Source organism: Eleutherodactylus coqui, chromosome 8 (genome assembly GCF_035609145.1).
Source record: "Eleutherodactylus coqui strain aEleCoq1 chromosome 8, aEleCoq1.hap1, whole genome shotgun sequence".
In the NCBI taxonomy this organism is placed as follows: domain Eukaryota; kingdom Metazoa; phylum Chordata; class Amphibia; order Anura; family Eleutherodactylidae; genus Eleutherodactylus; species Eleutherodactylus coqui.
The window spans coordinates 117060915-117073016 of record NC_089844.1 but is presented as its reverse complement, the minus strand read 5'-3'; the positions used below and the strand labels follow the sequence as shown (position 1 = coordinate 117073016).

Here is a 12102-nt window from a genome sequence, read left to right as displayed (position 1 = left end):
GGGCTCCCGCTGTCAGCGCCACAACACTGGGTCCGAAGTGGAAGCAGATAGCTCTGACCCCTGTATGGTGGCCGGTGCTGGTCATTGCAGGCACAGTTCTCATTAAAATCAATGACTCCAGCAGTCCCCACTGCTGGTCACTCCACGGTAAGAACAATCGGCTTCCACTCCGTACTCAGATTCTGTATAAAATAACAAAATGATTAACTCCACTAACGAGTCTGTTTTTAGTAAATACGGTACTTGGATTCTCCTGGTAATAACAATTCTGCATTGTGCCGTTCCTCTATTATTCCTCCTGGAAAGTTATGAATAAATTAACTGGGCATTACCATTCCCCTTGTCTGTAGGGTGTGTCCTTACAAATGTGATCTCTGATTGGACAGTCCCAGACATGGTAGGGCAGTGTCTCATTAACAAGGGGATTGGTAACACCCACTTAGAAATTCATACAATTTCAGTTAGGTGGGGGCAGTTAATTGAATGAATTCCTTTAAACGCCATTTTGCTGAGGCGCAAGGAATTGCTTTGTATGCCATTCCCTTATGGGGCTTTACTTGAGAATTCTAAAGGGATTTGTCTTTGCTATCCGATGCTTATTAAGCTATTCTTGTTAGTTTCCTCCTCAGAGTACTGCTACACCCGAGGAACAAAAAGTCTTTGCTCTCTGGACCTGTGGGGACACTTATGACAAGGTAAGCCTGTGTAAAGCCCCATTTACATGCAGCGATTATCAGTTAAACGTCCGAATGACTTGAAGCCTTTTTTGCATAAAATTACACGACCAGATAATTGCTTGAAATCGTCTCTATTGCCCTCATTAGCTAAAGTAAACATTAGTAGACGTAGAGCTAGTTGTTTGCTCAGGTGGGCGTGTGTTTATGTGAGGAATTATCTGGGCGGCAGGATTCCATTGTCTTCTCCCAAAAGAGTAAAAAATATATACTCATTATGTATACAAGGCAAACAGGATGAGTACATTGTTTACTCACCTCAAGTCAACAAGCCACTCAAAAGACTGAATGAATTCTATTCAAATGGAACAAATTTTGAACTGCCTGACGACTATTTTTATGGCGGCTAAAAACCATTGCTAAACAGGTGACCGAACAGTGAGTGAATGTCCGCGTCTTCATGTAACAATTATTGCTCACTTTTGGCCGTTTAAATAAATTTTGAGTAATCAGGGCTCCCACACACTTGCGTTTGCGTTTTTTGTTAACACGGTTGTCAATGGGACTTTCTAATGTTAAAAACGCAACGCAGAGCAACTTGCGTTTTTGGTGCATTGCGTTGCGTTTTTAACATTAAAAAAGTCCCATTGACAATCGCGTTAACAAAAACCGCAAACGCAAGTGTGTGGGAGCCCTAATCGTTGCGTGTAAATGGGCCTTAACTTCTGTGAACTGATCGACAGATATCTTTTTAATAAAAGAACTGTTTAGGCTAGGAATGCCCCCCCCCCATTTATTTTTTTTTATTTTGCAATAAGAATCTTAAAGGGAACCTGCCCCTGGATTCATCCTGCCCAAACTATGAGCCATGTGAACCTGGGATAGGTATTCCTATTGCCGCCTTGGTGTAAAAAAAACTGAAAGTCAGCTCAGCTGCCTTCTATTAATACGAAGCATGCACAGCTGAGGATTACTGAAAAGTGCACGGAAAGACAACTAGCTTAAGGATAACAATGATGTGACATCCCAGCGCCTTCATTAAAGCAATCTTCTTTATTAATAATTGGAACAGTTCGAAGGCGTAATTCATTATAGCACCTGCACATTGCTGCTGTGAACACACGAGAAACAAACATATTAAACATGTAAAGCCAATCCAAACCGCAGTAGAAGTCACATGAATTGCTACTAAGTATAACCTCACATCATATGTAACCTTTTGATAAATGTATAACAAATGTGTTTTGTAATTTAGCCCCAGAGGTTATCTGCAGCACATATGGGGGCACTGTCCGTAACTGTCCCACGTTCATGTCACCAAGGGGTTCGCAGTCATAGGTTCCATTCAATTTTTCTGTAGGGAAGAACACTTTAACCCCTTCCCGCTGCAGGGCGTAAGTTTACGTCCTGGCAGCAGGGTACTTCCCGCAACAGGACGTAAACTTACGTCCTGGAGACAGCGCGGGATCACATGTGATCCCGCAGCGGGAGCCGGCTGTCGGTCACAGACAACGTCCCGCTGCAACAGCGGGGGGGCATCGGAGATGCGCCCCCCGCTGTTAACTTTTTCCCTGCCGCGATCTAAGTAGATCGCGGCAGGGAAAGAGTTCACAGAGGGAGCGGACTCCCTCTGTGTCTCCGGCCGACTCTCGCGATAACATCGCGAGAGCCCGGCCTGTCACCATAGTAACAGGACGCCAGACACTGGCGTCCTGTATTGCCTATGCCTATGATTGCTGTATAAGCGATAAGGCATGGCAGACCAGTAGCTCTGCCATGCCTTATGACAGCGATCATCAGGGCAGTGGTTAAAGTCCCCCAGGGGGACACAAATGTTGTAAAAAAACAAAGATTAAAAAAAAAATGTAAAACAGTTAAAAAAACATTTTTTTATGCTTTTTCTCAGATTAGCATAAAAAAGGTTAAAAAAAATAATGAAACCCCACATATTTGGTATTGTCACGTCCGTAACGACGCGTACAATAAGTTGCACATGCTTTTGACTGTGCACAGAAAAAAACGCAAATTTTTTTTTAGCATTTTGCCTCACTAAAAAGCCGTATGTACCCCAAAATGGTACCAGTAAAAACCACAGCTCGTCTCGCAAAAAATAAGCCCTCGCAGAGCGCCGTACATCAAAAAATAAAAAAGTTACAGGACTTTGAATGCAGCGATTTAGAATAGAAAAAAGTTTTCCAAAAAAAAGGGCTTTAATTGCAGAAAAGTGGGAAAACCTAAAAAAAAAGTAAGAATTTTGGTATCGTTGTAAAAGTACCGGTCCACAGAAAAAATGGAATGTCTCATTTATGTTGCATGATTAACGCTGCAAAAAAAAAAAAAAAAATCTATGGCAGAATTGATGCGTTTTCTCTCCCTGCTATCATAAAAAAAAAAAAAAAAAGTTTTACAATATAGTCAAATGTACCCAAAAGTGGCACCGATAAAAACTACAGTTCTCATACGGCCACGTTGACGGAAAAATAAAAAAGTTATGACTTTTGATAAACGGAGAAGAAAATCCCCCCAAAATTGTTGCGTCCTTAAGCCCAAAATAGGCCATGTCATGAAGGGGTTAAAGAGACTCTATCACCTACTGTTAGGCCATTCGCACACATGTGTTCAGAAAACGATGCTCGAAATTGCGTCAATTTTACTGTGGCTTTGAGCAGTGTTCTTGAACGCCTGTAACAACACTTTTTAACGCGCCCCATCATTGTGATGGGTGATTAGGTGCGTTAAAATGCGCAAAAATAGAACAGCACTTGAAAATTGCGTAGTTAGAAATGCCTCGTTCGAGCGCATGTCTGGGAGGCTCTATTGAAATCAAAGGCGGTGTTGTACCGTAGTTAGCACAGCGCTCAGGATGCCACGCTAATCGCGATAAAAAGTGGCATGTGTGAGAGTGGCCTTAGTCTTATAAGCCAAGCTGAAGTCTGTGACCCATGGAGCCCGGCAATGTAAGTTTTGTACTTGGCTTCTCCATCATTCCCCCGGTGGCAGCACTGAAAGCCGCTGCTAAATGCATTGAGTGGCACTGGTAAGTAGTCCGCTAGTTATAAAATTAGAATGGGCGATTACTTAGCAGCGCCACTCAATGCATTTAGCAGCGGCTTTCAGCGCTACCACCGGGGGAATGATGGAGAAGCCAAGTGCAAAACTTGCATTCCTGGGCTCCATGGGTCACCTGCTTTCAGCTTGGCTTATAAGACTACAAGTAGGTGGCAGACTCCCTTTTAGCAATTGAATTCTACTTTTTTTTATTTTCTTCTCAATAGATTTGCTATATACTCTACCGATGTAGCCAGGTCTTTTTAAAAATCTTAGCAGATGGAAAACATGAGCTGCTGGGTATGGGGACTCGCTGATTTCACCGGTCTGTTACTTATACACATTTGCTTTGGTGGTTTTGGAAATCTTACTTTGAAACTTTGCTGAGTTAGACTGGAGAGGAGTCCAATGAAGCTCATGTATATTTGTATATGCACACTCCACCCACATATACAAGTATGCATGAGCTTCACTGGACTCCTCTCCAGTCCAAGACTTCCAAAACCACCAAACCAAATCGGTATAAGTGACAGACCGGTGAAATCCGCAAGTCCCTATACCCTGCAGCCCGGGCAGCTTAGGGGACCTGACATAGCCTTATATGGTCATCTGTCCCCTGCTGGCTAATATGTACCATTGCATTGTGCCATAGGAAAGACAAGCATTGCTGGAACTCTTCTCCAAAGGCCACCGGTTGCGCAGGAACATGATCCAGACACGGATGAGCCAGGAGTTTGGAGAAAATCTCACTAAGCAGCAGCTGGACAAAGTGCTGAAGGTATGAAGTGTGAGGAGAATTAAACCTCTTTGTAAGCACAGGCCACACTAACCATATTAATTGGCTTAACGGCTAAGTTGTGTGTGTTTACGAGCAGTGATTTTCTTTAACTCTTTTGATGCTAAAAGGCCTGGAGATATATTCCCCCCCACATTAAGGTAATCATACGTCACCCACAATGACTTAACTACCCATGGTGTGCGAATCCCAGCTGTTAAGGTCTCATTCACATCAGCGGCAAAGGGTTCTGTTTGGAACCTGTCACGGACTTCTACTAGAAAACGGGACAGAATGGCCCAACAAGCTGTTCTAGTTCGTCCTGTAAATTCCAGAAAAATGCTGTACTCCTGGCAGGAAATTGAACGGAACCCATTATGGTCAATAGGGGTCTATTCGGCCCCGGTTCAGTTCTGTTATAAGATGGAACGCTCAACCAGGGAATGAGCGTTCCATAGGCAAGATTTCTGCCCAAAATGAGCTGTGATTGACTGTATAGGAAGTTGGTTGGTGCATATTTAGCTTCATATACATGGAACAATCACCAGCACCGTATGCGATCAAACAATCTTTAGTGACTGATCGGGTACAGTTTCTTCCTTGTTGACTACACATCCTACTTACGAGGAGATGTGATGTCGACAGCCAATGATTTTCTCATTTGCATAAAAGGGATAGGATATGCTGCAGCCTGAAAATATCAGAAAAGGGTAAAATGGTAACTAATATGTAAAACCCTTGAATATTCCCTTCTCTTTTCAGGACTGTTGTGTGTGTTACGGCGGTATGTGGTATCTTAAGGGAACAGTACAGTCCTGATGATTTCAGAAATCTGTCTGTAGAAGAACACAGCGGCCAGGCACAGATCATATCTGTTCTGGATGATGCCCTGCTGGGCCCCATCATACAACCGTTACCAAAGGCATAGGATGCTGCACCCTGTATGGCGTGCGAAAGGAAGACTGCTCCAAGGAAGAAAGCTGCTCTCTTGAGGTCTTTGTTTGCTTTTTAAATCTCTCTTGCTCTCTAACCTCACTCTAATATGCACACCCAGTTAAGGAAAAGATGGGTGAATGTTGTGTTTTACACATGTGCCAACATCAGAATGTCAACGATGGACTGCAATAAAAGCCTGAATCAATTGCTCATAAGGATGAACTGTGACACGAAGATGTGTGCATGCTTCTTCATCATAAGGGATGTCTGCTGCCGACAGCCAGAGTGGTAGTCACAAGCTGGCGGTGGAAGTGGCAGAACCAATGTACAAATGGAACTAGTGACATCACTGGGGAATGAGGTACCGAGTGATGTCACTGGTTCCTGATGATATCATTATTGGCAAGCACACAATAAAGGTGACATGGCCTGTCTAAAGATGATTTCCTGGTGGTTTCATTTTCTTGCCTTTTTTTTTATGTCTTACTCTGCTATGGTTACGCTTGGTTGTTTTACTTAAGGTACCTTTACACGGGATGGCTGTCGGGCCTATATAAGCATCCAACATCTATACCACAGACTATCGCTGCTGTGCTTTCCCACAGGAGTGATAGTCATTCAGAAAATAGAGCGCTGGAGATCTCTTCCAGACGCCCGTATCCATTCACTGCAAACAGGCAGTCGTTCATAAATGAAAGACTGCCTGTTTACACGGGCCGATAGTCACATGGTATTTATCTGAGAGAAAAACCAAACCACTCTGACAAATGAGCAATTTATCGCTCAAGTGGCCGGTCTGTGGCTGCTTGTACACGGGGCGACGATCACTCGAATTCACTGCTTCCAGCGATGCAGGTGATAAACACCCCATGTAAAGGTACCCTTAAGAATGTATCATTTTGGTTTACAAGGTTAATATAATCGATTTAATTTAAATTAATCTAATTCTCCCATGTAGGATATGTGGATTGCCAGAAGCAGGGTGGGAGGAGGTATGGTGAATATATGTGGCCTCCTTTTTAGTGCACTTTTTTGGCTTTTTTTTATATACTCTGAAGTTAAAGGTTATCAAAATGGAGGCCTAGATAAAAGAGAACAGAAACCTAATCTCTATTCATTTGAGTAATCCCTTTTGACATGAAAATTTGTAAATTGTTACATTGTGTAAATAAAGCTGTCAGGATTGCATTTCTTCATTCGTTCTTGGAAATCATTTCAAACTTCTTTTTGACTTTTGAAACTATTTTTTTAGTTCCATTGGGTGCACTACCAATTTACATTTACCATGCAGCACCACATTGTTACTACTGACATACTTTCCATATAAAACAATGAAACAGCGCCCCCTGTTCTATATATCCTGGTCAAAACACTGGTTATTTAAATTCAGCTTTTTAGGATTTATGTAAATATTTAGTTTTACTTGATATGTTTTGCTCTTAATTGTGATCTAAAACTACCCCTTTTAAAAGAGCTGCCTCATTATGACCTCCCCTGTCCATATGCGGTACTTTAGGAGGGAATATGGATTTCACATAGAAGGATCCCCCACTTGAAATTGCCCTGTGAGCAAGAGCACAGAGGTGCTGCAAACAGCTGTCCTCGCTCTAGAAGATCCAGTCCGTCATGCTGCATTTCCTCCCAATGCATGGTTAAAAGGATTGTCCAGGGTTTTAAAAACATGTTTGCTTTTTTCCAAACATGGCTCCACCCTTGTCTGTGGGTTGTGTCTGGTATTGCAGCTCAGCTCCCATTCACTTCAATGGATCTGAGCTGCAATACCACACACAAACCTATGGGCAAGGGTGGTACTGTGTGTGCCAGAAAGCAGTCATGTTTTTCAAACCCTGGACCACCCCTTTAAAGGGATTGGAAACTTTATGTGGACCTTGTTCGTAACTGTCGGGGCCTGAAAATAAATTAATAGGCCGCTTTCAGACGTGTATTTCACCTCCATATTTGGTTAGTGTTTTGCGGCTCGTAATACGGAGCTAATGGAAATCTATGTAACTACTGCCGTAGCTGTATTTTTCACTACAGTTTTAAAAAAAACGCAGCACACTTATTTTTTGCTTCCGTATTATCATTTTTTTTTTCTGGGGCAAATGTGGATTAGTATTTGCTCAGTAGAAAATTGAAAAAAAAAAGACCGAAAATACAGAGGAAACTACTGGTGACATACGATTGCATGTGCTTTTTTTTGTCTGTGTTAGGATAACTCATCACTGGCAAATTGCGGATCTGCCGCCTGGGGTGCCCGCCAATCAGCTGATCCACAAGGGCCAGTCACTGTCAGTACGAAGTTGTCACTGTTACCGGAAGCAAATGGCTCCATACACAGTGGCCCTTGCTAGCTTTTCCATGGGACTTGATGTGTAATACCAGCTGGGGCCACTGCACACTGTACAGAGCTGTCTCCATACTGACAGTGACTGGCTCTGGGGATGCTTAGTAGCAGATTCTGAGGACAGCTCATCAATAGTAAACAGTGGGTCATCCCTGTTAAAGGAAATTTGCAACACAGCTGTGAATGAGCCCTTGTATAGTGATTGCATTTAAATTGTTTTTTTTTAATTTTCCGTATGCGGTGATAAAATTTACCTATTTTCCTTCCATATTATACAGTTACCTTCCTTGTTTTGCACAAATCTGCAGTTCTGCTTCTATGGAATTGCTGTAAAGAATGGCCTTACATTTGTTATACTGAAACTACAGCAGCCTCAACAATATTGCTGTAAACTGTACAAATAAATAAACTTGCCACACATCGGATGCTTCTGTCCTCCATTATTTAGAATGCTGTTACTGTTTGACTATTTTTGTGTGACTGGGTTTTCAGCAGTGGAGCTGAGCTGCAATACCAAACCCAACCCATGGACAGGTGTGGCACAGTTTCTAGAAGAAAGCAGGCAAGTTTGTCTTATCCTGGACAATCTCTTTATAGCAGGGTGCACAACCTGTGGCTCCTAATGCTATTCTCCATGGCCTCCAACCATCCAGATGTCACGGAACAGACTAAAATAGGGTCTGCACAAACTTTCAATATGAAAAATGCTGCTTGTGTTGACGCTAGTAGTGATGGAAGATCTTTCTTGGAAGCAGTGGGGTAATGTATTTGAAGAGAAAGCAAGGGAAGCAGGAAATGTGACATCCTCTTGACAAAAGGTTACACTTAGCTCTCTGATGAAGAGACTTAAAGCTTCGAAACACACTACCCCCTCTGGTTGTAAGAAAGAGATCTCTTACGCTAGTAGGGTCTCCACAAGTGCACCATTTTCATGGCAATCTACTTCCACAACATCTCCATTGAGGATAACACAACCATTGGTTGGTCTGTATATCTAGGCTGGCAGCACCTACTGCTTACGCAGACTGCATTCTAGCCCCATCTGCACCCCATGTGCTCACCTTCTGCTATACTACCCACGGGCCGTCAGAGGTGCTCCGCTCTTATTTTTTTCTGCCTGAGATCCCAACCATTCAAACACAAATGTTTTTGGGTGGCAGTTCACATGTAGTTTCCATGTCAGACAGGAGTAGTGTATAGCAGCGACAGGCAAGTAGTAATGTGGTGCACTATCTATCCAGGAAAATGGTGTCTCTTGATGATTCTATGGCATTCCAAAAGGGAGTATGTTAGTGATGGCTATTTATACATGCAGCTCTTTATTGTAGTTTATGGTAGTTGGGAAATGCTAGACTGTTGCTTCAACATCCATAATGCTGAAAGCTGCATACATGTATGTTCAGACTGGGGAAGAAGGGGACCTTAAAGGGGTTGTCCCGCGAAACAAAGTGGGTCTATACACTTCTGTATGGCCATATTAATGCACTTTGTAATGTACATTGGGGGGGGATGCTGAAGGATGCTGAAAAAAAAAAAGTAACTCACCTAGCCGCTGCAGTCCGGGTCGCGGCTGCTGGTCTCTGCCGCTTCCTCTGCACTCCCAAGTCTATTGCCAGTTTGAGAACCCTGCCTCCAGCAATAGAGCGCTGTGATTGGGCATCAAGCAAGCACCGACAACCAATGACAGCCCTTCATTGACTCTCAGCCAATCAGAGCTTGCAGGCGCTGATTAGCTGAGACAGTCAATGAAGGGCTGTGATTGGCTGTCTGGGCATCGAGCGCGCTATCACAGCACTCTACTGCTGGAGGCGGGGTTCTCAAACCTGCCCTACAGCAATAGACTTGGGAGTGTTGGAGAAGCCCGGATCAGCGGCAGAGACCAGCGGCCGCAACCCCGACTGCAGCGGCTAGGTGAGTATTAACTTTCTTTTTTTCTTCTAACTAGCTGGGACAGATTTTCGGGGTAGGGCTTCTATTGCAAGCCCTCACCCCGAAAATCGGCGAGCGGTTAACGCTGTCTAAAACGCGGCACCAAGTGTTGCCGCGTTTTCAGCAGTGCTGAAACCGCTGCCCATTCATTTCAATGGGCAACGCAGGGCTAAAACCGCCCCAAAATAGAACATGCATCGGTGTCAAAGCGCAGCGTTGGGAGGCGCTGCGTTTTCAGCCCTGTGTGAGCAACCCCATTGAAATGAATGGAAGTGTTGTACAGCGTGAAAACGCTGCATAAAACGCCCTGTGTGGGGGAGGCCTTAAGGCCTCATGTCCACAGCGGATCGCATTCAGTGTGTGGGAGCCCACAGCAGAATCCCACTCTGCCTGCGGCCAAGGACCCTGTGTACCTGTGCGGGCAAGCGGCCACGCGGACCTCTCTTTTCGGGACATCTCTACTAAGGATGGTCCGCACAGCGTGCTGTCCACCATGTGCAGTACAGATTTTAAAAAACACAAAAAAAACAACTGCTTTTTTCTGCGGATCGGACGGCTTCCATTGACTTCAATGGAAATTGTCTATGCAGGATCCATACAGAAAAGGAGCATGCTGTGACTTTGGTTTCCGGACCAAAAGGTCTGCCAAACAAATCTGCTGGATTTAATTCTAGTGTGGATGCCCATGTTTCTCTATGGGTGGCTTGAGCTGCGCATCGTCCGCAATTCAATACGTGAACAGTGTGCCTTATTTTCCCAATAGGTGGGAAATCAGAAAAAAAAAGGAACCTGCACCCCAGACAGTAAGGCTGGGTTCACACAGGGCGGAAATTCCGTGCGGAATTTCACCGCAACAAATCCGCATGCGGTCGCTAATCCCGGGATTAGCCAGCCATGTGGACGAGATTTCTCAGAAATCTCATCCACACGGGACAGCAAATCCGCTGCGGCTAAGCTGGCAGAAGATGCTGCTGCGGCGTGGGTTTACCCACTGCAGCATGTTTTTTTTTTTTCCCCACTGCGGCCCCGCTCACCTCTATGGGAGCACTGGCCACAGCGGAAGAGCTAGCGGCCGGGCCGCTTTAAAGCCGCCGCGGCTTTCCCAGCAGAAGTGTCGCGGTTTTTCGCTGCGGCCAACCTGCGACATTTCCGTTGGGAATCCGCCCTGTGGGACCGTGGCCTTAGGGTGGTTTCACACTGGCAAGAAATCACATGATTTTTCCCACGATGCGAGAGCGAGTAAAAACACAGATTTATAAAACCAATGATTGACAATGGTTTCCTTTCCATCTGCAATATTTTCACTCATGCGAGGTTGCGAAGGCAAAAATAAAGCATACCTAATTTTTTTTTTGTGACTTTTTTTAATAACACTCCCATGTTACCTATGGGGCCTCCTTTTTATCGCAATGCGTTGCAGTTTAAACATTAGAAAGTCCTATTGACTTTTGCAGTAAATTGTGTGATTTCATCGGGGGTGGCAGCAATGTGAGGCGAGAGGACTCCATATGCGTCGAAAAAAAAAAAAAAGGCTGACACTCAATTGCAGGAACAAAGATGCAGTTTTGCCCGTGAGTTTCTTATGGCACAATGGCGATCGCCTGTGTGAAACTAGCCTTATAGTATATATGCTGCAAGTGTCTTAGTAGGTAATACCCCTTTAAGTCTTATTGCTGTCCTTGGGAGTGGTTCCAAATGACATGGCCACAAAAAGTTGTGAATCGTTTTTTTTTTTAAAGTGACACTAAGCAAAACTCCACTGCGCTGTACATCATGTGTCTGAGTGTGGTGCACAATACAAGCACGCCGCAGGGTCTGCTATTCCTGTGTGATGAAATCCCTAAAGGTTTCCCAGTCTTCCTTGGTCTCCCAAGGGCAAGTTCACAAATTGCGGGTTTCACTGTGAAATTGTACAGTACACTGTAAATGAATGGGGTTTAACAAGCCAGCCTCATGTACAATGGAATAGAGTAATGATGTGGATTTTGAAGTCTGCAGCCGTCTATTTGGTACAGATTTTTACTCAAGAATTCATTCACTGTAATGCAGTAAGTGAATTTGCAGTCAAAATCTGACAATCTTCATGCAGCTTTTGGCACAGAAGTCCTCTGCAATCTGTGAACTTGTCCTAAGGTTTTCTGCATTCGCCCTTTCTTAAAAAAAAAGTTTCCCAGAAGCTCTTATCCTTCCTGTAGTCTGATGAGTCATATAGACTTTGGGACAGGGCCTATAGTGGAAGGGGTGGGGAAGCATGCAAGTGATTGGACAGGTCCTCCTTACCCGCTAGCACCAGAATCCCTGTCCACTGTAGTATATCAGAGTGCCTTACAACCCATAGGACCTCCAGTAAATGGAGTGCAGCTAGAGACTTCAAAAGCCCTACACCTAAAGGC

The 12102-nt window shown here is 44.2% G+C and overlaps 1 protein-coding gene across 2 annotated transcripts in view; it reads left to right on the top strand.

Annotated features, from left to right (window-relative positions):
- Window positions 1-8200, top strand: part of POLR3E (RNA polymerase III subunit E) — a 43342-nt gene extending 35142 nt beyond the window's left edge. For both annotated transcript variants that reach the window (XM_066576287.1, XM_066576288.1), the window contains 3 exons: window positions 618-695; window positions 4375-4500; window positions 5260-8200. In XM_066576287.1, the coding sequence (XP_066432384.1) occupies window positions 618-695; window positions 4375-4500; window positions 5260-5316 (261 nt within the window). In that variant the 3' untranslated portion in view covers window positions 5317-8200. The remainder of the gene's footprint in view (window positions 1-617; window positions 696-4374; window positions 4501-5259) is intronic.
- Window positions 8201-12102: the final 3902 nt, after the last annotated feature.